Genomic DNA, 24,068 nt, shown 5'->3' on the forward strand with positions numbered 1-24,068 from the left:
AGTCGTGAGAGCCCCATTGCTGGAGTCCTTTAAGAAGAGACAGGATAGCCCCTTGTCTAAAACTGTAGAGGGTCTGTTGCTTGAGCAGGGGGTTGGACTAGACGACCTCCAATGTCCCTTCCAATACTGTGATTCTCTCTATGACAACCACAGCACAGAGCAAGATTCAAAGTGGTCCTAATGGACTCCTGGTCTGAAATTCATCAGAATCTTCTGCATCAAAGGCTGAAATGTTGGACCTCTCAGTGAAGAGACCAACCAGGTCAGATTCTTCCTTCCACATGACCCAGTAGATCAAACCTGGTTCCTGCATTCTGCTGCCTTTGACAATGAGCTAGAGAAAATCAGTGGAATTTTCCATGGTTCTGATAGAAATAATTTATTCATTTCAAACATTCATTTTTCAGTTAAGAAGGCCTCGGGCCAAAGGAACTATTGGAAATTGCATATAGCCAAGTATCACAAGAGGAAAAGCCTAAGATTAAAGTTAGATTGTGGAACTAAAATTCTTCTGGTTTGGTGAAATACTAGTTGGATACTGTGCCCAGTGACAAAGGGAAAACCTACTTTTATAGTTCAACACCCAGACTCCTCAGATCACTAGAGATGGACCTAACTTCTCAAATATAAACCCGTTTTCTCAAAATGGCAATCATGTTGTGATAGAAACCACAATGTCTCATTTGTAGCTCTAGCCCACATACTCCTATTTCTAAAGGTCTCTTTTATTTCAGATTCTTCCCTATTTGACCAACATGCAGTTCAACAACAGTGCTGGAGATGAAATCTTATTCTCAGAAGATGGACTGGGATCTGCTCGTTTTGATCTTCTCAATTGGCTTTTCCTCCCCAATCAATCTTTTGTCCCCATGAAAGTTGGGCAAGTTAATCCTGAAGCTCCCCCAGGCCAGGATTTCACCATTAATTCTGATGGAATCATCTGGGCCACAAAGGTAAGCTGGAAGGAAATGTTGTAAATTCATTCTCTTCCTGAGATGCAGGACAACTTTCCAACTGGAAAAATAATCAATTGAGTTAGAAATCATGGCAGTCATTTGGTGGAAAATCTGCTTTGCATGTAACACCTTTGAGGTCTGATTTGTGTCATTCCATGAAGGGTTAGGCTTGGGAACAACATCTACTTGAAATACAGGATGCAATTACAGCAAGCAACAGTGATTTCCATGGACCATTGTCACTCAGTTGAATCCTCCTGGTTCTTTCTTTTAGAAATGCTGTGGTTCAGTCACAAGCCTTCCTCTGCAGGATGAAACCCCAGTTCTAATCTCCCCCATCCATGGGTGTGTCAGTGGTGCCAGTGGCCTGAATCCCTCAGGAGCTGTTCCATATTTCTGATAGACGGTGGCAGTGTATCTCTTTAGAAGAGTATCTGAACATAGAAGTAGGAATGGGGAAAAGAATGAATGCAGCAGGTTCATTGCTTAAGTAATTTCAAATACTGATCTTTCAGACCATCCCCATTGCCAGGTGTGGAAGGAAGAGGTGCCATGCAGGAGAGAGGAGAAGAGTTCCAGAGGGCAAGCAGGTTTGCTGCTACCAATGTGACCCTTGTCCAGAAGGGACCATTTCTAATCAGACAGGTAGACCATACTTCAAATTTAAATCTTCAGATATCAAGGAAGACATTCATTAAATCAATATATTTTTGTTATTGTATCATATTTCATACAATTGACATGCACCTACACTTTCCAATAGAACCTTTCTATTGATCTAAACTTCCCTGGCCACAGAGGCACCTTTCTCGATCCTCAGCAAGAATAGTTTGGGAGCACAATTTATCAATCCCCAACTTCCATTTCTGCTTCTACTTATACATCCAATTGGGAAACCAACTTCCAGTCTTTTCCTGAGGAAGTGGGGCATGTGGTCCAAGCTTTTATTTGGTCATTTAGACGGTGCTTCTTCCATCATCTCCCCCAAACTCTGAGGAAATAGACCTGCTAGAGAAAGCGGACTTCCATCTATTTATGTCTCTTCGATAGAGCAGGAGGAAGGAATGGACAGATGTTTTAAAAGTTTTTTATTTTTATACAACTCATTTCATGAATGGTTTGATTCCTGGGTTTCATACATTTCAATATAAATAATCATAACAATATTATTCTTAATAATTAAAGCCCATTTTCATTTTTAATTTTACTAACATAGTTTCTACTGTCATCTTTCAACTCTTAACCTTCTCATAATTCTATCATACTTCATATCATCTTAATATCTGTTTTTACTATTTCCCCCCTCATATTTCTACTTCTATTTTAGCTCTCTTTTTTCCCCTTTCTCCTATCATTCTAATAATCAAAGATCTTTCCTTTTTTCATTATTCAATATTCCAATATATCAATCATGATCTTTCTCTAGCTTTTTATTAATAATCACATTTTTAATATACATAATATTATCTCCAATCCTTCATTTCTTATATTCATTACGTTACTACATTATACAGAGATAATTTTTATCTCTTACACCACATATAGACAATTATCCAAGTTATATGATTTTAGTATTCATACACATTATTAAAGTATTTTCATAAAAGATTTTACTTCACACTCCTTTTCTTTTCATTCTACTTTATCCCACATCTTTCACCCTCATCCAAATTTTTAATCTCCTTTTTTTTTTTTTAGGTTGCCTCCCACACTTCTTTTAGATCATTTATTTCATCTACGCTTATGTCTGTGTTTTGACTCTGACTTCTAGCTTTCTCTCCTCACATCCTTTTCCCCTGTGTTTTTGTTCTATGACTTCTTATTCTAACCCCTTTTTCTTCTCCCCCGCTATCTTCCTGTTTCTCCCATTTCCTTTTCACATCTTCTAAAATGTTTTCTTTCTGCTCTAATCCCTTTTTCACTATCAATTTTACTAGTATCTTCTTGGTATTATCTTCTTTCTGATTTCCCAATTCTGCAGTCTCCTCCTCTTTTTCAGATATTTCCATTCTTTCCTCATTGTCCTGTCTTTACTTGCTACTCCTTGCATTATATTTTCCAGTTTTTGCTCTATACAATCCATACAGCCAGATATTTCCATCATCTCCTTACGTTGTTCTTTTATAGAATCCTTAATGTCTTGGTATGTCAGCTCCATATCACTATCTCCACTTATTTCCATTTTACAGTCAGTCCAATTAAAAAAAAACATTCAGGGGGTTAGCCATGTCCCTTCCAATCACTTTTATTTGTTCAACAGTTTTGTATTTTGAAGTTTAAAGTAAGTTTAAAGTAAATCCTTATAATCCAACAGATAAAAATTCCCATGCACAGTTCTCCATTTAGCAGCAGATGGCGCTCATGATTCAGCTTCATATTGCCTCTCTGCATAGTGCTGATAATCCAATTTTAATTATTTTAGATTGTAAATCCAGTAGGTGGGCAAAGAAATAGTAATAAAATTTGATGGTCATAAAATATAAACAATTTCCAGATCAAATCCCAGTATATATTTCTTTAAAAAAATACCTTTTCAATGTCACGTCTTCACTTTGAGAGTTCAATTTTTAACTTAGTTTTCTTTAAAATGTTTCTCTTCTTAAATATTATAGCATATATATATATATATATATATATATATGCAAAAAATTAAAATCTCGGGTGTTTTCCTGCATCATGTTAAATAAGTTAGTTAAAATGTTTAAAATTCTGGTTAAAATCCTAGCTTAAAATCTTCCAAAAATCCTTACAGAGCACTCTGCAAGGTCCTTTAAAACCTTAGCTAAAATCCTACCAGTACCTTAAAAGTTTTCCGTACAGATAGAAAAATATTGATGATGGTGAGAAACCCTAAGGATAAAATTGAGTTGGAAAACCAGGGGATATACGAAGTGCCATGCACCTCCTGTCAGTCATCTTATATTGTACAGACAAATAGACGAATAAGTGTACGTTTAGAAGAACATAAAAATGCAGTGAGGAAAGAAGATTAAACTTCTTCTTTGGTACAACACATGAAGGCCACGGGACACAATATTGATTTTAATAAAAAACCAGAACAGTGGCGAAAGAGGAACATTTCAACAAAAGAATAATCAGGGAGGCCATCAAAATTGAAAAGAGGCTGCAGAATATGAACAGACGAGACGACGCCTCTAGGTTATCAAGTATTTGGGGACCTGCACTGAGAGAAACTTGAGTGTTAACATCAGAAGAGAGGCAGAGATTCCAACAAGCAACCAGTGGTGTTGTAAGGCCTGCCAGAATTCTTCCCGCTCTGCAGAGGGTGGCTAGCAATAGGGAGAGAGAGAGGATCGAGCCAGAAGACAGGCTGAGATCTCGACTAACAATCAAGGGTGCTGGGATGCCTACCAGAATCTTTTCCCCTCTACAGCAGACAGATAATAACAGAGAACCTGAGAAAGCTGGGCCTGTAACACGTAGCCAAACAGCCAGGATGGGGAAGCAGGAAGAAAAACTGCTGTCCTCCAATCAGGATACAGAGTTACAGGCTAACCAGCATATGAAAGAGCCTTGGTAGTACAGGGGTTTAAGGCACCCTGTTATTAAGCTGGTTATTAAGACCAGCTGCCTGCAATTACTGCAGGGTTCGAATCTCGCCAAGGCTCAAGGTTGACTCAGCCTTCCATCCTTTCTAAGGTAGGTAAATTGAGGACCCAGTTGTGGGGGCAATAAGCTGACTTTGTATAAATATACAAAAGGATGAAGGCTATTGCTAAGCACATTGTAAGCCGCCCTGAGTCTTCGGAGAAGGGCGGCATATAAATCAAATTAAAAAAAAAAATGTCAGTAGCAGCAAACATAGAAAAGCGACAGCTCCGACCTCGCAACACACCCATAGCTTTTAAACTAAACAAGAGCCTGAAGATGAGAGGGTTGTGAGCCTGTCAAAACGTTGCCAGAAAGAAAAACTTGTAAGGTACTGGTAGGATTTTAGCTAAGGTTTTAAAGGACCTTGCAGAGTGCTCTATAAGGATTTTTGGAAGATTTTAAGCTAGGATTTTAACCAGAATTTTAAACATTTTAACTAACTTATTTAACATGACGTGGGAAAACACCAGAGATTTTAATTTTTTGCATATACACACCCGCGAAAACTTAAGAAGACATGTGTGTGTGTGTGTGTGTGTGTGTGTGTGTGTGTGTGTGTGTGTAAATGTGCTTATTCCGCAACTAGCAAATAGTTCCAGTATTCTTCCCCCTCATATTTCTTGGGGATATTTTCAAAGGAAATTATTCTTTTGCGCAGTTCACAAGCCACTCACTTTCTTTTTATTGCAAAAGTTTTACAATTACATTTTCACCCCATTTCCCCCCCCAACCCACCCCAAGCTCCCCGACCTCCCTAACCCTCCCAACCCCCCCAACCCCCCCCCTTCCCCCCGGACTTCCACAGAATATAATCCCATCAAAATCCCCTTTTTATAAAACTTGAACCCCTCCATCCCCCATATAATTTTTCATCTTCACAAAATTCAAATATTTCTATCTTTATATAACACCTTCAGTGAAAAGCTATTTGATACTTCCTAGTTTGATATTTGTTCTGCACATAATCTATCCACTTTTTCCATTCCCATTCATAAGTCTCTTGTGAGCAATCTTTTAGATATGCTGAAATCTTCGCCATCTCTGCAAAGCCGGCCATCTTCAAAGTCCATTCCTCGATAGTGGGCAAAGCTTCATTTTTCCAGTATTTACCTATCAATAATCTCGCTGCTGTTATCATATACAATATCAACTTTGTTTCACCCAATGTAAAACCCTTGACTATACCCAGTAAAAACAATTGTGGAGAAAATTGATTTTTTTTCTTCAAAACATTCTGCATGACCCACCAAATTTTTATCCAAAAAGCCTTAACTTTCTTACAAGTCCACCAAACATGATAATATGTAGCATCTAAGCAGTCACATCTCCAACATTTTGGCTGAACATTAGGGTACATACACGACAATTTCTTAGGATCTAAATGCCATCTATAAAACATTTTATAAAAATTTTCCCTCAAATTCTGCGACTGTGTAAATTTAACATTCTGAACCCAAATTTTTTCCCATGTTTCCAACATCACTGGCTCTGCAAAATTTTGTGCCCACTTAATCATACAATCTTTAACCAATTCAGTTTCTGAATCTCTTTCTAACAAAACATTATAAAGCCTTTTAATGTGCATTGGACCTTTCTCTTTTATATGTCTAACCAATTCTTCCTCATGCAACATTATACCAATTTTTTGGTCCTCTTTCCATCTCAATTGAAGTTGATTATACTGTAACCAAGTTAGATTAATCCCTTCATCCAACAGTGTTTCTAACGTCTTCAGTTGCCATCTGCCCGCATCTGCAAAAAGAACTTCTTTATATAAAACCCCCCCGAGTGACATTATATTTGTATTCCACATGATATGACCAAGATCCAGCCAACCACTCACTTTCTCTGCTCCTGCTCAGTCCTGGGTATTCAGGTTATCTTCGGCTTCATGGCAGCCATGTTTGCTGCCACTGCTCCCTGTCATTGGTGGAGTGGGCTTCCCTAGTCAGGGAAGAGAGACGCGGCTCCCCTCTACCTGCTAGGCTGTCCCCCTTTGCTTCATCACCCCTCCAGGGTGGCTATGGTCCCGATTTGGACCCTCCAATAATGAGAGGTCTGAGCTGACCACGGAGTTTACGGATCAGGTTTCTGAAGGCACCAGAATTACAACCGGATGTCAGGAATGAACAGACTTGAAGTACAAAGCAGAGATGTTAAGGCAGGAATAATGTACTCAAAACAAAGCAGCAACATTTCTGGATAACAGATCTGCTGTTCTTCTTTGTGTTCAATTATAAAATGGTGGAAAAAACAGGCAGGAATCTCAGACTGAAAGCCACATTACTCATGGAAGTACATAGTGAATGGATAGCTGGAACTGAATAAATCCTTGTCTCTGGCTAATCTATCCCCAGGATCATCCTAAATGAAGGATGATTTGCTCTTTTTGATGCCCCATAAATAGCACAAGGGATTGTTTCATTACTCCCTTTGTAGGAGGGTCAACAGCAGAAAAGCAACACACGTCTCACTTTTGCAGGAGGGAAAATGTGTATGGTAGTTACTCAAGAAATCCTTAGACAAAGACTTTTGATTTCAGATGCAGCTCACTGTGACCCCTGCCCAGAAGACCAATTTCCCAACAAGGACAAGGACCAATGCATTGCCAAGAAGATCCACTTCCTTGCCTATCAAGACACCCTGGGATACATTTTAGTTTTTCTTGCTTTTTTCCTGTCTGTGATCACTTCTGCAGTTCTGGTGATTTTCTATAAACATCATAACACACCGATTGTCAAGGCCAACAACCGAGATCTAAGTTACATTCTCCTGGTCTCCCTCCTGCTCTGCTTCCTCTGCTCCTTCCTCTTCATTGGTCAGCCAGAGAAGATTACTTGTCTCTTCCAACAACCTGCCTTTGCCATTCTCTTTGCCCTTGCAGTTTCCTCTGTGTTGGCAAAAACTGTTATGGTGGTTCTTGCCTTCATGGCTACCAAACCAGGGAACAAGACAAGGAAACTCTTAGGAAAACCACTGACCAACTCCATTGTCCTAGCCTGTCCCCTGATCCAAGCAGGCCTTTGTGCCACCTGGCTGGGAACCTCTCCCCCATTTCTAAACTTGGACTTCCACTCCTTGTTTGGAGAGACCATCTTGGAATGTAAGCAAGGCTCAGCTGTAATGTTTTACACTGTCCTCTCTTACCTAGGACTTTTGGCCCTAGTCAGTTTCACAGTGGCATTTCTAGCTAGGAAATTGCCTGATAGTTTTAATGAAGCCAAGTTCATTACTTTTAGCATGCTGGTCTTTTGCAGTGTTTGGATCTCCTTCCTTCCTACCTACCTGAGCACCAAAGGGAAGTCCATGGTGGCCGTGGAGTTATTCTCCATTTTGGCCTCTGGAGCTGCTGTCTTGGCTTGTATCTTTTCCCCCAAATGCTACATTATTCTGCTGAGGCCGGATCTGAATTGTAGAGAAAATATAGTAAGAAACAAGAATTTCTAACTAAAGCAAGGATTGGCCTCATTTTTATCTCTCTTTGTGGTGTGTTTAGAATGTGATAAGATTTCTAACAAATAATGACATGAAGGTGGAATTTGTCCATAAAAGAATTCCTTATCAAGTTCTGCAACTGCTTAAAATATTCCCGTGGTCAGTTTTTTGTTTTTCATGTTTTCAAAGTATCGTTAGTGAGGCCCAGTGCCCTGTATGGAAGGAAAACTTGTTGTCAAAGATGTGTTTATTATTTTGGATATTTCTAAGTTTATATGGCAAAGGAAAAAAAACAAGAATTAGATACAAATTACTGCAAGATGCTAAGGAAAAAGGTTACCAGATCTGAAATTGTATTTTGAGGCAAGTTGTCTGGCCTGGTTAAAAGAGTGGGTGAATAAGAGTCTACTTGAATTAGAGGGCCATGAATTAAGATTTGGATGGCATGGTTATTGTTGCAATATTTTCAGGATCAGACTCAATAAGATTAGTGAGAGTTAGAGGTTTGAATATATTTTCTTTTATTTACAGCAGGCATTCTATATTCACTGAATATTCACAGATAGAAGCAAGGAAAAAGATGCAGACAGCTCCTTATATATACAATGGGAGGAGCTAGATGTGGGAGTGGTGAATTATGAATACATTAAGGAGTGAAGAATAAATTAACCCCTGATACCCCGTTCATATACTATTTACACATTGGAGAATAAGGCATTTACATCTGACAAATCCCCCTCTAAATGCCGATTCGTTATGCAACACCAATTACATTCAGATTCAGGACAATACAAAACATACAATTTAGAAGTTAAATATTTGTGCTGCTTAGAAGGTAAAGGCTTTGTCAATATGTCAGCTAATTGTTCTGAAGTATCACAATGCACTGCTTTAATAAATCCATCCTGAGATAATTGTCTCACATGTTTAAATTTTATATCTATGTGTCTGGACCTTTGTCCAATGGCGTCAGATCTAGATATTTCAATGACTGCTTTGTTGTCTTCATGCATAACAAAAGGCAAAGCAGGTTTTTTCCAAACATCTGAAATTAAATCATTAAACCATACAAGGTTATTTGCAGCTTTGGATAAACAAACATATTCTGCTTCTGTCGTTGAAGTGGCCACTAGTTCTTGTTTACCAGTGTACCAGTAAACTGGACAGTCATTTAAGAGGAATATATAGCCAGATGTGCTTTTTCTACATGAGGTGTCTCCAGCCCAGTCCGCATCTGCGTAACATGTAAGCTTTGGTTCTTTATTATCGTTAGGTTCTAACATTAAACAAAAGTCTAGTGTACTTTTCAGATATCTTAAAATTCTTTTAACAGCTTCCCAGTGATACATTGTTGGCTTGCTGACATGTCTGGATAATAAATTGAGTGGTAAAGCGATATCTGGTCTTGTCCAATTAGATATATAAAGAAGTGAACCTATGATTGATCTATAAAATGTGTTATCTTTGAATTCGGGAGAAGATTCATCAGTATTTCTTAGAAAGTCAGTTTGCATAGGAGTATCACAAGGTTTGGCATTATTTAGATTGCATTTATTTAAAAGTTCTATGATCTTATCTCTCTGAGTAAGTTTGAATCCTCTTTTAGTCTTATTAATTTGAACACCAAGATATTTGTTTACTTTGCCTAGAGATTTTAACGAGAAATGTTCATTTAGCTTAGTTACAAAAGTTTCTCTTCTCTCTTTATGTTTTCCTATGTATAAAATGTCATCCACATAAATCAATACAAATTCTATGTAATCATCACCCTTTTTGACAAAGAAACAGTTATCAGCAGTGGTGGCATTGAAGTCCATGGTTTTAAGTACTTTTACTAAACAATCATACCATTGTTTACCAGATTGTTTTAACCCGTATAAACTCTTGTTTAACAACCAAATCTCATTTTTGTTTGTGGATTGACTGTGAGGTGCTCTTACATATATTTCCTTATCTAGTTTTGCGTGTAGATACGCAGTCTGTATGTCATATTGGAATACATCAAGATTGAGTGCTGATGCTACCACTAGAGCTGTTTTGACACTCTCTGTTCTTACTGTGGGGGAATACGTGTCAGTATAGTCCTCCGGATATTTCTGTGCATAACCTTGTGCAACTAGTCTAGCTTTGTATAGGGTATTGCCTCCCTCTAAGTTCTTAATTTTATATATCCACCTGGTACCAATAATTGTTTTATCTTTAGGTGCAACTGCAGGTGTAAATACATTTAGTCCTTGTAAACTTTCCATCTCTTTTTTCATCGCTAATTCCCATTTTTCTTTTTCTTTACTAGGGAGTTTTAACACTTCCTCATATGTATTAGGTGTTGTTGGCTCACCATCCATATGCATTATATAATCCTTGTATTTATTTGGTATTTGATTTCTGGTGTTTCTAATAGTTTTTTTAGGTTTACTATCGTTATCATGCAAATATCTTGCTTCCTTTTTTGTTAGTGTATCTGTTTTTATTTTGTGTTGGCTATTTGTCCATGTTTTGGTTTTGTTTTTATATTTGTTGATATCTTGCTTTTCTATAGTCTCTTCCTCATGAGATTTTGTATCTTTGTTGTTATTTGGAAATATTTCATTAAGATGTATTTTAGACCAGTTGGCCTGTTCATGGAACACAGCTGTTCTGGAGACTATAAATTTGTTATTATTATCAATGAATCTGTATCCTTTAGTGCCTGTCTCGTAACCCATAAATCTGAGTCTTCTGGATACGTTTTCTCCCTTTCTTCTTAATTGCTTAGGTATGTGTACGTCTGCAGTGACTCCAAATATGTGCATGTGTGCTAATTTTGGTTTCCTATTATACATCACTTCATATGGTGTCTTATTTACAATGCTGGACCAGGTTCTATTCTGTGTGTAATTTGAATAATGTAAGGCTTCTGACCAGAATTGTTTGCTTAAGCCAGCATCTTCCAATGTGCATCTAATCATGGTTTGTAATGTTGAGTTCTTCCTCTCTGCAATCCCGTTCTGGAACGCAGAAAATGGGCTAGATGTGTAATGTAACATTCCTTTGTCTTTTAACCATTGGGAGAATTCTTTAGACATGAATTCACATCCCCTATCTGTCATAATTTGTTTTATTTTGATATTGTGTTGTGTTTCTATGCGTTTGTAAAATTCTTTAAATTTTTGAAAGGTTTCATCTTTGTGTTTTAATGTATAAACAAATCCATAGCGGCTATAATCGTCTACTATTGTCAAGAAGTAACGTTTTCTATAAGTGATTGATGGAGTTAATGGACCAACTAAGTCCATGTGTACTAAATCAAAAATTTTGTTGGTTGATCTAGTAGATTTTCTTGGTCTGGGACTAGTTTTTAGTTTTGTAGATTTACATACTGAGCATTCCAAATAGTTTTCACAATTTTTTATTTTAACACCTTCTGCGTGTTCAGTCATTTTTTGTACTACAGGAAAACTGGCATGTCCTAACTTCCTATGTAAGATGTGAGCACACTCATCATGAATTGGCTTACCTATTTTTGGTTTTTTTTCATTGTGTGTATCTATGTGATCATGAGATATTTTACATTCATCATTGTCACTGTTGCTAATATTTTCATTATCTACTTCAATACAATCTTCCATATTTGAATCAATGTTATGCAACCATTTTTCCTTTGTTATCAGATAAGGTAGGCCTCCTTTAATCATCACAGTGCCTATATTTATTTTATTCTTCTCCAAAGTCGCTTTTCCTTTAGAAAAAACAATGTTAATGTCAGAATCTCTACTTAGTTTTATGGCACTTAGTATGTTATGAGGTATTTCAGGTATTAACAATACCCCCTCTATTTTTCCTAGACCAGGCAGTGTTACATTCCCTCTACCTAATACTTGAACCTTTTCTTGGTTAGCTACCTTTATTACAAATTTATCTTCTATAAATGAAGACAATATATTTTTGTTATTAGTGGTGTGATTAGTTGCTCCAGAATCAATAAGCCAATTATTGTTCTCATTTTGCTGTATGTTAGTGTTGTCTTGTTTATTTAATCCATTTAGTGAACCAGATTTTCTATCCTTTGAATTATCTCTGCCCCCTCTATTCTCTTTGTAATTTGGTGGGCTTCTATATCTATGTCTATCTATGGAAGACTGTCTATAATTGTATTTGTTTCTATATTCTGACCTATGTCTTTCTTTTGAAATCTTGGGGCAATCTCTCCTATTGTGTTCCCTGGATCCACAGTTATGACATTTAAATGTTTCATTATATTTTTCTTGGAAAGCTACTTTCCTATATGGTTTGTGTTCTATGTGATTGTTAGAACGATTCCTTCTTGAATTGTCTTCTGCTATTAATTTATTGGATAGACTTTCTATGGATAAGTATCCTAGATTGATTGTGTCTAAATGTGTTATATGATGGATCAAGTGAGTTGATAATAACACTTTTCATTGTTTGGTCTGAAATCACCTCCCCCCTCAAATGCAGCTCAGCTCTTATTTTGTTTAAAGATATTAAGTGCTCACTTATGGAAACCCCTGGTTTTATCCTAGATGAAAAGAAATCTTTAGACATCCTTGTGGTGGTAGCTACACTGTCACTGTGAAACAAATTAAACATGCATTGAATAATTTCTGAAACAGTCAGATTTGGCTTAATGCTGTGATACATTGCAGGAGACACACTAGATATTAATAAGAAAAATGCTCTATGGTGTAAACAATCTATTTTTAGAGTCCAAGGTCTTTTTGGGGGACTAGTGATAAAAAACAGTAAGTTTTCCTTCATAAAGACAACCTGGAGCTGTTGATACCATTCTTGCAAATTAATGCCATCTACCCTTAGCTTTGGGAAGTCACTGGGTAAATTTCCGACATTATTAGGTCCATTACTTACAACCTGAGGTAGTCCGTGGTCTCGTAAATGCAGAAAGTTACAAAACGGCATGGGGATGCTCGCAACGAGCCTGCACGGTCTCCTCGCCAGTTCATGTCTTCCCGGGCCGTCTGCGTAGTCTTGCGCATGCGCGTTGTCCATTTCTTCCTTGGAGTCGTCGTGAAAGGTTCTCCTCACCGCGGCTCGCTCGTTCCGCTCCTCCTCAGATGAATCGGTCTCTGGTTCGATTTTGGGAGTCCTGACGACGGCGGCTGTTCTTCCTTTTCTTCTGAGGGCGTTGGTGCTTGCTTCGGTCTGTGGCGTGGGGCGGTATCGGCAGGGCTCTCTGGGTTCGGGCGTCGGCGCTCTCGTAGTCAGGATGGGAGCGGGCAGGTCTTGAGGCATTGGCTTGCTCGCTCGCTTCTTCGTTAGCTTTTTAGTAATTTTTAGTTTTGGCCCAAATGCAGCAAAAAGCGTTTTCATTGCTGATTTTATTTGGTAGTTTGTTGAATCACCTTCACTTTCTGATTCTGATTCTTCTGAGGAGTTTGAATCTTCTTTTTCATTTTCGTTGTCTGATAACGTTTTTCGCGCCAGAAATTTTGAATTGAGCTTTTTGATTGGCTCTGCTTCGCTCACCTTGGAGGTCTGTTGAAACCAAGATGGCTGCCATTCAAAATTTCGCGCTGGATCACCGTTTTTCTTCTTCACAATATTTTTTTCTGCAGTCATATCACTCACTGTTTTTGGGTCTTTAGACTTTTCATTAGTGATGTTTTTCTCTCTCGCTGCTCCGCTGTTCTTCAGCATATCTTGGAGGTTCGCGATGAGGCTTTCATCGTTCTTCTGGCTCTTTAATAGTTTTAATATTTCTGACCTGAGTTCGTTATTCTCTATTTCGATTTCCTCCTGGTCATCATTTTCATCTATAATTTCTTCGTCTTCAGTGGTGTATTCTTCGGATTCTCTCGAAATTGCGTTTGTGGATTCGTTGATTATTTCTTGTTCTGTTTCCATTTCTTTGCTGTATGCCCTGGTGTTGGGCCTATCTTTCTTAGACATTTTTAAGTTTTTATTGAGTCAATTAACCATCCTCTGCTACCAGCTTGTTGCAATATTTTCAGGATCAGACTCAATAAGATTAGTGAGAGTTAGAGGTTTGAATATATTTTCTTTTATTTACAGCAGGCATTCTATATTCACTGAATATTCACAGATAGAAGCAAGGAAAAAGATGCAGACAGATCCTTATATATACAATGGGAGGAGCTAGATGTGGGAGTGGTGAATTATGAATACATTAAGGAGTGAAGAATAAATTAACCCCTGATACCCCGTTCATATACTATTTACACATTGGAGAATAAGGCATTTACATCTGACAGTTATTTATGATAATCAACTTAATGTTGATTTTAATGATCACTAGACGTGTCATACTAAGAGTTTGGAATAAATATAAAACAAGGTTCTATTCAAAGTTGCCTCTTTGGGTGTCCCCCCAATAAGCTTTTTTAAGAAAAGAAATGGTGGCGAAGTCAGACTGCTGGACGTATGGTAAAATATTATCTTTCAACTCTGGTGAAGATATATTAAAGTTGAGGGAAGAACTTGAATTAGAAGGTTATGTTTGCCATCGGTTTACATATCAACAACTGAAAGAAAAGGTTAAATCAAATAAAAAGAGTTGTGGGTTTGATTTTGCTAAGAATGAATTGGAACTCTTACTGTGCTGTAGTGATATTATTACTAAGATATATAAAATGTTATTGAAAGGGAACATATAAAACATTGTATGATTCAGTGGGCAAGGAATTTTGGATATAATGTGATGCTTGAAAATGGGAAAATATGTGGATGAAAGGTTTAAAATTTACACTAAAGTATAATTTAAAAGAATTTTGTATAAGATGATGTATTGCTGGCATTTAACACCGGATAAATTATCCAGAATGTATAAAGGTATTTCAAATCAATGTTGGAAGTGTAAAAGAAATAAGGAACTTTTTACCATTTATGGTGGACATGTGATAAAGCAAAGAAAATTTGGAGTAAAATTCATATTATAATACAGAATATTCTTCAAATGAAAATAAAAATGAAACCAGAAACTTTTCCTTTGGGTTTAATGGAAAAAGACTTGGAGAAAAATTTTGATCTTATAGATATTGACAGCAGCAAGACTATTATACGCCCAAAAATGGAAGGACACTTAGATTCCCACTATGGATGAATGGCTACAGAAGCTGATGGTGTTGGCAGAATTGGCCAAATTGATCATTTTGGTTAAAGGAAAGAATATAAGTACCTTTATTTCCACATGGAAACCGCTTCTGAAGTTTGTTGTTGAGGTGGAAAAAAATGAAACTTTGATTTTGGGTTTTACCGATTCGATTGATATGTTTTTTTCTAGAAATGGCTATCTTATATTATTATGGAAAAACAAAAAGTTGTGGTTTGATGTTAATGCTTTTTTTTTTTTTTTTTTACTTCCACAGAGGGAGTCAGAAGTCAATGTATTTTATCTTGTAACTTAATAATAAATGTTAAACTGCAAAAATATTTGTTTATAATTTCAAAGAGGATGCCATGGAGGACTTTCAATGTGATAACCCAAACCTTCAGTTGGACACAGATGCAAAGCAGAAACCAATGCAGCTTGTAAAACAGGGCTATGACATGAGCCATTCTAGGGATAGATAACATTGTCCACCCTGCTTCATTCAGCACCAGCTGTAGCTTCCAAATGCTCTTCAAAGGAAGCCCTAGGTAGAGCCCATTGTGTGAATTCAAATGCAAGAGGACCAGGGCATGAGTGACTGAGAACAGGGAATCACGATCAGGGAATAGGGAAGCAGCTGGGACTCCCCTCCCCACTCTGCCCCACCTGAACTCAGCTCCAGAGCTGACCCACATGCCATGCACTCATGTATTTTGGGGTCCCTGCAGCCAGGCCAGCCCTGCTTTGCTTCCTGCCTTGCCTTGCAGCAGCAGCAGCAGCAGCCAGGATCAGGAGGCAAGCAGGCCTGGGCATCCCCTCAGGGAAGTGGGGCTGGGCAGTATAGAGTCCCGGTGCCCTGGGAACTCAAGTGTCGGGTACTTGCTGCCCAGGGCCCCAGGCAGCCCATGTCCTGCTGCAATCCAGGAAATGCCATGTGACCTAAGAGGATTGGTGAGGCTTTGCCAATGGATCAGGGCCGGGCGCTTACCCTGGTCCCACCCCCAACATGAGGGATGTTGAGCACCCATGCCCACACTGGCCATGCCCACCCAGGCAGCTGCAACCACCCAGTCACCCCCACCCTGGCCCCCCAAGGGCAACAACAAACCTGATCTGACCCTCAATGAAATGGAGTTTGACACCCTGCCGTAGCTCATGTTCAGTCAGCTTCATCCCTCATGTTTCTTCAGCAGAGCTCTGGATGTCCCTTGATCCTTTTCAGCTCCCTCAATTGAGTCATGGGACATGTTGGGAATAATGGACCAAGAGAGGTTGCATGTGATTGATCCTTTCCAAGGCCTCAGTAGCTTTCCTACACAACACCATCTATCAAAAAACAATGATCACACTCACTATTTTTTTAAGCATAAAAAAAAATAGCAACTTACCCAAAATTAGGCAAAGGAACAAGGCAGGCAGGCAGATCCAGTTGCTCTCAGCAGGCCGATGAAATGGATGCAGCTGTGTTGGATACAGGCAAAGCAACACAGGTGACCAGCCTCTCTGGATTCGGGAGTCGCTTGTCAAGGTAAACTGGAGGCTGGTGATGGTGCCTTAGTTTATTTATTTTATTTATTTATTTATTGCGATTTATATGCCGCCTTTCTCCCTAGGGACTCAAGGCGGCTTACAAAATGACAACTTCAATACAAATCACAATACAATACCAAATTAAAATCAGTAACCCAATTAAAACAATTTAAAATTATACCAGTGTACCCCCAAACGGATCAGTTTAATTGGCGGAAGAGCCACGTCTTCAGCTCGCGACGGAAGGAAAGAAGGTCGGGGGCTGTCCTGAGCTCAGTGGGCAATCCATTCCAGAGGGTCGGGGCTCCCACAGAGAACGCCCTCCCCCTGGGGGTCGTCAGCCGACATTGTTTGGCCGACGGCACCCTGAGGAGGCCGACTCTGTGAGAGCGCACAGGACGATGGGAGAATGGCTGGAGATGGTCCTGCAAGTACCCCGGGCCTAAGCCATGAAGGGCTTTATAGGTGAGCACCAGCACCTTGAAACGTATCCGGAGTGCCACCGGTAGCCAGTGCAGCTCACGCAGGAGAGGTGTTACACGGGAGTATCTAGATGCCCCCGTAACTACCCGCGCGGCTGCATTTTGGACTAGCTGAAGCCTCCGGACACATCCCAAGGGCAGCCCCATGTAGAGGGTGTTACAGTAGTCCAACCTAGAGGTAACAAGGGCGTGAGTGACCGTGGCGAGGGCATCCCGGTCTAGGAACGGGCGCAACTGGCGCACAAGACAGACCTGTGCGAAGGCCCCCCTGGTTACGGCCGTCAGATGGTCGTCTAAAGACAGCCGAGAATCCAGGAGGACACCCAAGTTGCGGACCCTGTCGGAGGGAGCAAGGATTTCACCTCCGATCATTAAGGATGGAACCTCCAGATCCCGGGATGCCGGCATCCACAGCCACTCAGTCTTGGAAGGGTTGAGTCTAAGCCTGTTCCTCCCCATCCAAACCCGCACCGCTTCCAGGCAGTGGGACATCACGGAAAGGGCATCCCTAGGGTGGTCAGGGGTGGAGATGTAAAGCTGGGTATCATCAGCATATTGATGATACCTCACCCCAAAACCACGGATGATCTCACCCAGCGGTTTCATATAGATATTAAAGAGCAGAGGGGAGAGAACCGAGCCCTGAGGCACCCCACAAGTGAGAGGCCTCTGGGAGGATCCCTGACCCCCCGCCCAAACAGACTGCAGACGGCCCGAGAGATAGGAGGAGAACCACTGTAAAACAGTGCCTCCTAACCCTATCCCCCTGAGCCGCTGCAGCAGGATACCATGGTCGATGGTATCAAATGCCGCTGAGAGGTCAAGAAGGACCAGGATGGAGGAGCAACCCCTATCCCTGGCCCGCCAGAGATCATTTACTAGGGCGACCAATGCCGTTTCCGTGCTGTGGCCACGCCTGAAACCAGATTGGTAAGGATCAAGGTAGTCAGTTTCCTCCAGGAATTGAGGGAATTGCTGTGCCACCACGGACTCAGCAACCTTCGCTAAAAAGCGAAGGTTGGAGACTGGACGGTAGTTGTTAAGTACGTCAGGATCCAGGTTAGGCTTCTTAAGGAGGGGTCGAACCACCGCCTCTTTAAGTGCAGCGGGAAAGACCCCTTCCTTTAGTGAAGCGTTGACAATAGCCTGGATCCAGTCTCCAGTCACCTCCCTGGCTGCCGAAACAAGCCAGGAGGGACAAGGGTCCAGTAAACAAGTGGAAGACCCCAACCTACCCATAATCCTGTCCACGTCATCCAATGAAACAGGCTCAAACTCAACCCAGATGTCTCCACCGAGACTAGGCCCTGTCACCTCAACAGACTCTGTCCAGTCGGAGTCCAACCCGGTCCGAATCTGAGTGATTTTATCTTGCAGAAACTGTGCAAAGTCCTCAGCACGGCCCTGTAAGGGGTCCTACCTCGCTCCCTGATTAAGGAGGGAGCGGGTCACTCTAAACAGGGCTGCTGGGCGATTTTCTGCAGATGCAACGAGAGTGGCGAAATAGTTACGTTTCGCTACTTCCATCGCCACAAGGTAAGACCTAATATGGGTTAGCTAGGCTCTTCTGGGATGGAGCTGAGGTGGCTTAACCAGCCAGGCAAACCCACCTCTCAAGGGTGAATTCATGCTGGGTGCGTCTCAACTATAGGCTTCTTCCCAATAACAGAAGACTTTCTGCCTCCAGCCTTCCACCATTCTTGCCTCTATCCTCTCTGTTGCTCACGTGGGTGTTGAGATTCTCCACAGCTAAATTTCATTCTGTTTATTTATTTATTTATTTAAAAACAACAAACTTTATTAAACATAAAAAGATAAAATATCAGATCAAGTACATACAAAATACATTTATATTCACCCCATAAAATAGAAAAACAATACAAAACGAAACAAACTAGATATATATATCTATATATCTATATATAGAAAGTGACTTATTACATCATTTATCTTATTGACGGTGCTTGTTATTAATTTTGTTTCCTTGTTTTCTTGTGGAAGTTTACATATACTCTCCTTTCTTTTGTCTTGTCCAATCGTACCATCTATTCCATACAGTATAATATTTTGAATCTACCTTGTCTTTTAACTCAAATGTTAATTTAGCCATTTCTGCACAATTGTAAATTTTTTGGATTACTAGATGATCTGTTGGCAATTGATCCATTTTCCAATATTGTGCTAATGCCAATCTGGCTGCCGTAATTATGTATAATATTAAATATTTTGTTTCTTTGCTATGGTTTCCTTTGATCATGCCTAATAGAAAAATTTCTGGTTTCAGCTCTATTTCCTCTGTTGTTATTTCTGTTAGCCAAGTTTTTATTTTTCTCCAGTATTTCCTAATTTTGGGGCAAAGCCACCAGACATGGAAGAATGTGCCCTGTGCTTGTTTACATTTCCAGCTAGTTGAATTTAAGTTCTGATACATCTTCGCTAACCTCGAAGGGGCCAGATACCATCTATACCACATTTTATACTGATTCTCTCTATATACTACTGATTTTGTCATTGGTTTCCCATGCATTTTCCCAGTCTTCTAATTGTATGTTATGTCCAATGTTTCTTGCCCATGCTATCATTTGTCCTTTTACTAATTCCTCTGCTAAGTCGAATTCCAAAAAGTATTTGTAAATTTTTGATATTAATTTTTCTTCCTTGGCTTCTAACAGTTTATCTAATCGGTTCGGTTTTAGTTCAATTCCTCCTTTCTCTTGATTCTTTTTATATCTTCTTTTTTTATCAGTAAATAGGGCCACTAGTCTATCAATATTCCTTGTTCTCTAAGTTCTTCTTGTGTTTTTAATACTCCCTGGGAATCCAATATTTCCTTATATCTTATCATTTTTTGTAGTGCCAATGTGTTGGGGTGTATTTGCACCTCCATTGTGGATAACCATCCGGGAACTTTTATATAATGTTTGTTTTTAATTTCTTGTCATGTACAGATTAGTGAATCTCTTAGTATATGATTACTGAAGTTTTTATATGTTTTATTCCTGGTGTTCCATAAGAAGGCGTGCCACCCCATCATCAAATCATGTCCTTCTGGTTTTAATAGTCTTTGATTTTCCAAATTCACTCATTCTCTAATCCATGTTAGACTTGTTACTTTGTAGTATGTTTCCCATGCTGGTAAACCGAATCCACCTCTAGTTCTATCGTCCTGCAATATACTTAATTTGATTCTTGGTTTTTTCCCTTCCCACACAAATTTTGTGGTTATTCTATTCAAATTATTGAAGAATTTTTTATCTAATTTTACCAGAATTGTTTGAAATAAATAAAGGAGTCTTGGCAGTATGTTCATTTTTATCGCTGCAATCTTCCCTAATAGAGATAATTTTAATTTCCCCCATTTTTCTAAATCTTCATTTATTTTTTGAACCAATATTCCATAATTGTTCTCCTTTCTGGTTGCACTTCTGGCTGCCAAATTTATACCTAAATATTTCACCTTTTTTACCACCTGTAATCCTAATTGATTAACTAATTCTTCTATTTGTTTTGCTGTTATATTTTTCGTTAACATTTTAATCTTATCTTTGTTAATTTTTAAATCTGCCACTTTTCCAAATTCTTCTATCTCTTTTATTAAAATTGGTCCTGTTTTTAACGGCTCTTCTATGAAGAATACAAGGTTGTCAGCAAATGCTTGGACCTTATATTCTTCTCATTTTACATTTAGTCCTTTTATTCCTTTATTTGACCTAATTCTTATAAGTAAATTTTCCAATGTTAAAATAAACAATAAAGGTGAGAGTGGACATCCCTGCCGTTCTCCTTTATTTATTTCAAAGAATTTAGTAGAGTCTCCATTTACTAATATACTTGCTTTTTGTTTTCTATATATAGAGGCTATCATTTTTTCAAATCTCTCCCCAAATTTCATGTTTTTTGTTAGGATATGGTTTGAGCCTAACTATGTTGTACAGGCAATATAAGTGTACTGTTACTTTAAGCTGAAAATGTATTATGTGGCTTTAATGCTGAGTCATGCTGTAATTACATAATTACTGGTTGTAAGAATATTTAAGCAAAGCTTCTGCAATGTGTTCAGTTGCTGCTGTGATATGCTGTTGAGAGGTTGCTGCTATGATGCTGCTGTTGATGATGAAGCTGTGATGATAAGCTACCATTGAGAGGAGGTGTTATCTGCTAATTATCATTGGATGGATCTGCAACCATCGTGGTTTGTGAACCAGAGTGAGTTTGTTATTCTAACCAACTACTGTTTGTTGAGTAAGAAGATTCTGTAACTACTGGACTGATTTACTGGCAAAGACTTGGAATTTGTTTAAAGACTATGAAACTGTTTTTCTACTATAAAGTAAGCTTTTGATAAACCAGTTTGTATTAACTCTTATTCATTGCTCTCAGCAACGTTACTCTGTGCAATCTACTCTGCTGGTTGGTAACACAACAACAATAACCTTAACATTTTTAATTTGCTGAGTCATAAATTGCCAATTCACTTGATCAAAAGCTTTTTGTGCATCCAGAAACACCAGTGCTACCTCCCTCTCTGGATGTACCTCATAATATTCTCCACAGCTAAGTTTCATTCTGTTTAACAAACTTAACATATAGGAGGAGTGACAGAACCTGGACATAGAGTCAAAAGAGGAATTAGCCTAGAGGATCTATGTAGCCACAAAAGTCCAATCCCTCAGGAATTCCATTGATCCTTATCTAACACCAAGATAGCGCAAACCATTCATTGAGTGGGTTCCTGTTTGCATGACTAGTAATTAATCCGTCTAATTTGAACGTCATATGTGGTTTCAATGCTTTGCATGTGACACAACATTTACAAAGACCTTTCTTGACATAGCTACCATACAGTTCTTTGAACAGAAACTAATAGTCCAGGAAGACCCTAGACTGAAGAAGAGTCCTAAGCATTACAGTGCAATGTCATGCAGAACCAAAGATGAAAAATACCACTTCTGGGAGAACCAATCATGCACAGCTGCTTCTGCTTCCTAGTGTTTGCTTCAAACTTCCTTCCCATGTAAACTTTCATGCACTAATGCAAAACCTTAATAGCACTGCTTGGTCAGTCATTGGTTCATTGAATATCATTGAATATCATCAACACAGGAATGATGGCAGACCACAAACTGAGAAGGCTGTCCAGATGCACCCTAAAAGTCAATGGATTTGGCTCAATCTCTCTCCTCCAACCAACACCGAATGGAACCACCTTCAGGTGAAGGAGAGACTCACATAACAGTATGCACCCATGCCGTTTACCCCAGTTTCTGATTTCATAGCCCTGTCAAGTCTTTGTTAAAACTGGTTATTCCATCCAAGCATTGGCATGACTGCTCACAGCTACTAGGGTACAACTGATTCCCATGTGCCACCAAACCACATTAGCACTCATACTAGCTGACCAATTATGGCACAGGCCAAACTCTCTCTGGTCAGTTTCATGGAGGTCAAATTCACAACTTCACCAACTTCCATCTGCTCTGTGCATTACAAGAAACACAAACATGTTTTTCCATTCTGGTGAATAAAAAATTATGGCTACTCAGATAGAACAATTGCTTTTCCTTGCAATTATCTGAAGTACAGTAATTCTTAGTGTGTCCCCTGTGGTTTCCAAGATACAAAAGCTACCAAGATAAAACCTGCTTTAAAAATATCTCTGAGTTCTCCAAATGGGGGCAGAACATATCACCTTAGCCTGCCTTGCAAAGAGCTCACTCCTGGGTTTGAAGAGACTCAAATGCCTTTGTTTCCTCAATGGTCACAGCCCAAACACAGGTAAGAGGAAGCATTGTTGATATAAATTTGTTCTGGTGCCATCTAGGTGGCACAGGTGGTGTCTGATCTGCTAAAGTTCCAGTGAGATTTCAGGAGAAACCTTCAAATCAGTTTCTGCATAAACCTTGATTTCTGTTCTAGGAGGGAAGGTGATAATTATGACCAGGCAGGAGTCATGCTACTTCTGATGCTGATGCTCTTCTGGCTCCAGGCTCCAACTACAGCAAAGAGGCTGAAAACCATATGTGTGCTCTGGAATTATATTAACTTGGATGAAAACTACTATAAGCCTGGTGATCTCATTATTGGTGGGAATTTGCCCTTGGGAGCCATTCTAACGTCTCCTGTCTTTGATTTCAATACTTTGGAGCATGATTTAGTAAATAAGTAAGTTTCAGCTGAAGGGGATACATGCAGATAAATCGTTTCTTTGCTTTACATTCAGGGAATTTTTTCTTCCAGTGTTCAGGAGTTACAAAAATCCCTCTTCGTTTTGGAATCAGTATTGCTCATGTATTCAGTAAATCTATGAGGTTACCCCCACTCTAGTCCTGTGCTCGGCAATCTTTACCACACCTGAAGAAGCTGCTCCAAGAGAGACCTTAAATAACTACGGTGAAATGGGAGCAGTTGGAAAGGATTCTAGACACTGGAGCAAAGTGAATATATCTATAACTGTCTGGTTCGGTTCTGCAACCCAACAAGACAGACACAGACTTCAGAAGATAATTAGAACTGCAGAAAAACCATTGCTACCAAGCTGCCTTCCATTGAGGACCTGTGTACTGCACGAGTCAAAAAGAGGGCTGTGAAAATATTGACAGACCCCTCACATCCTGGACATATTGTTTCAACTCCTACCCTCAAAATGATGCTGTAGAGCACTGCACTCAGAACAACTAGACACAAGAACAGTTTTTCCCCGAATGCCATGTTATCAGAGCTTCATCACTTGAGACTATCATGAAGAGATTGCACTGCCATTTGTCAGGAATGGTGTAGGGTCTCCTGCTAGAGTGGGGGGGGGGGGGTTGGACTAGATGATCTATAAAGTACCTTCCCATTCTGTTAATCTGTTAAATTTGCCATCACCCTGCTAAATAAATAATTCCCTCAACACTGTCAAGCTATTCACTAAGTCTGCATTACTATTAATCTTCTCATCATTCCTACCACCCATCTCCTCCCACTTATGACTGTATGACTGTAACC

General features: G+C 39.3%; 2 protein-coding genes across 2 annotated transcripts in view; both read left to right on the plus strand.

Annotated features, from left to right (window-relative positions):
- LOC139312823 (vomeronasal type-2 receptor 116-like) overlaps positions 1–24,068 on the plus strand; it is a 63,448-nt gene that overhangs the window by 18,573 nt on the left and 20,807 nt on the right. The window lies entirely within an intron of this gene.
- Positions 756–7,988, plus strand: LOC139307924 (vomeronasal type-2 receptor 26-like; the record flags this gene model as incomplete). Its single annotated transcript, XM_070931280.1, has 2 exons — positions 756–953; positions 7,008–7,988. Coding segments are annotated over exons 1-2 (1,179 nt in total), but the record flags the coding sequence as incomplete, so codon positions are not given.

Source organism: Pituophis catenifer, unplaced genomic scaffold (assembly GCF_029215685.1).
Source record: "Pituophis catenifer annectens isolate HBS135680 unplaced genomic scaffold, rPitCat1.0.hap2 SCAF_1, whole genome shotgun sequence".
NCBI classification, from domain to species: Eukaryota; Metazoa; Chordata; class Lepidosauria; order Squamata; family Colubridae; genus Pituophis; species Pituophis catenifer.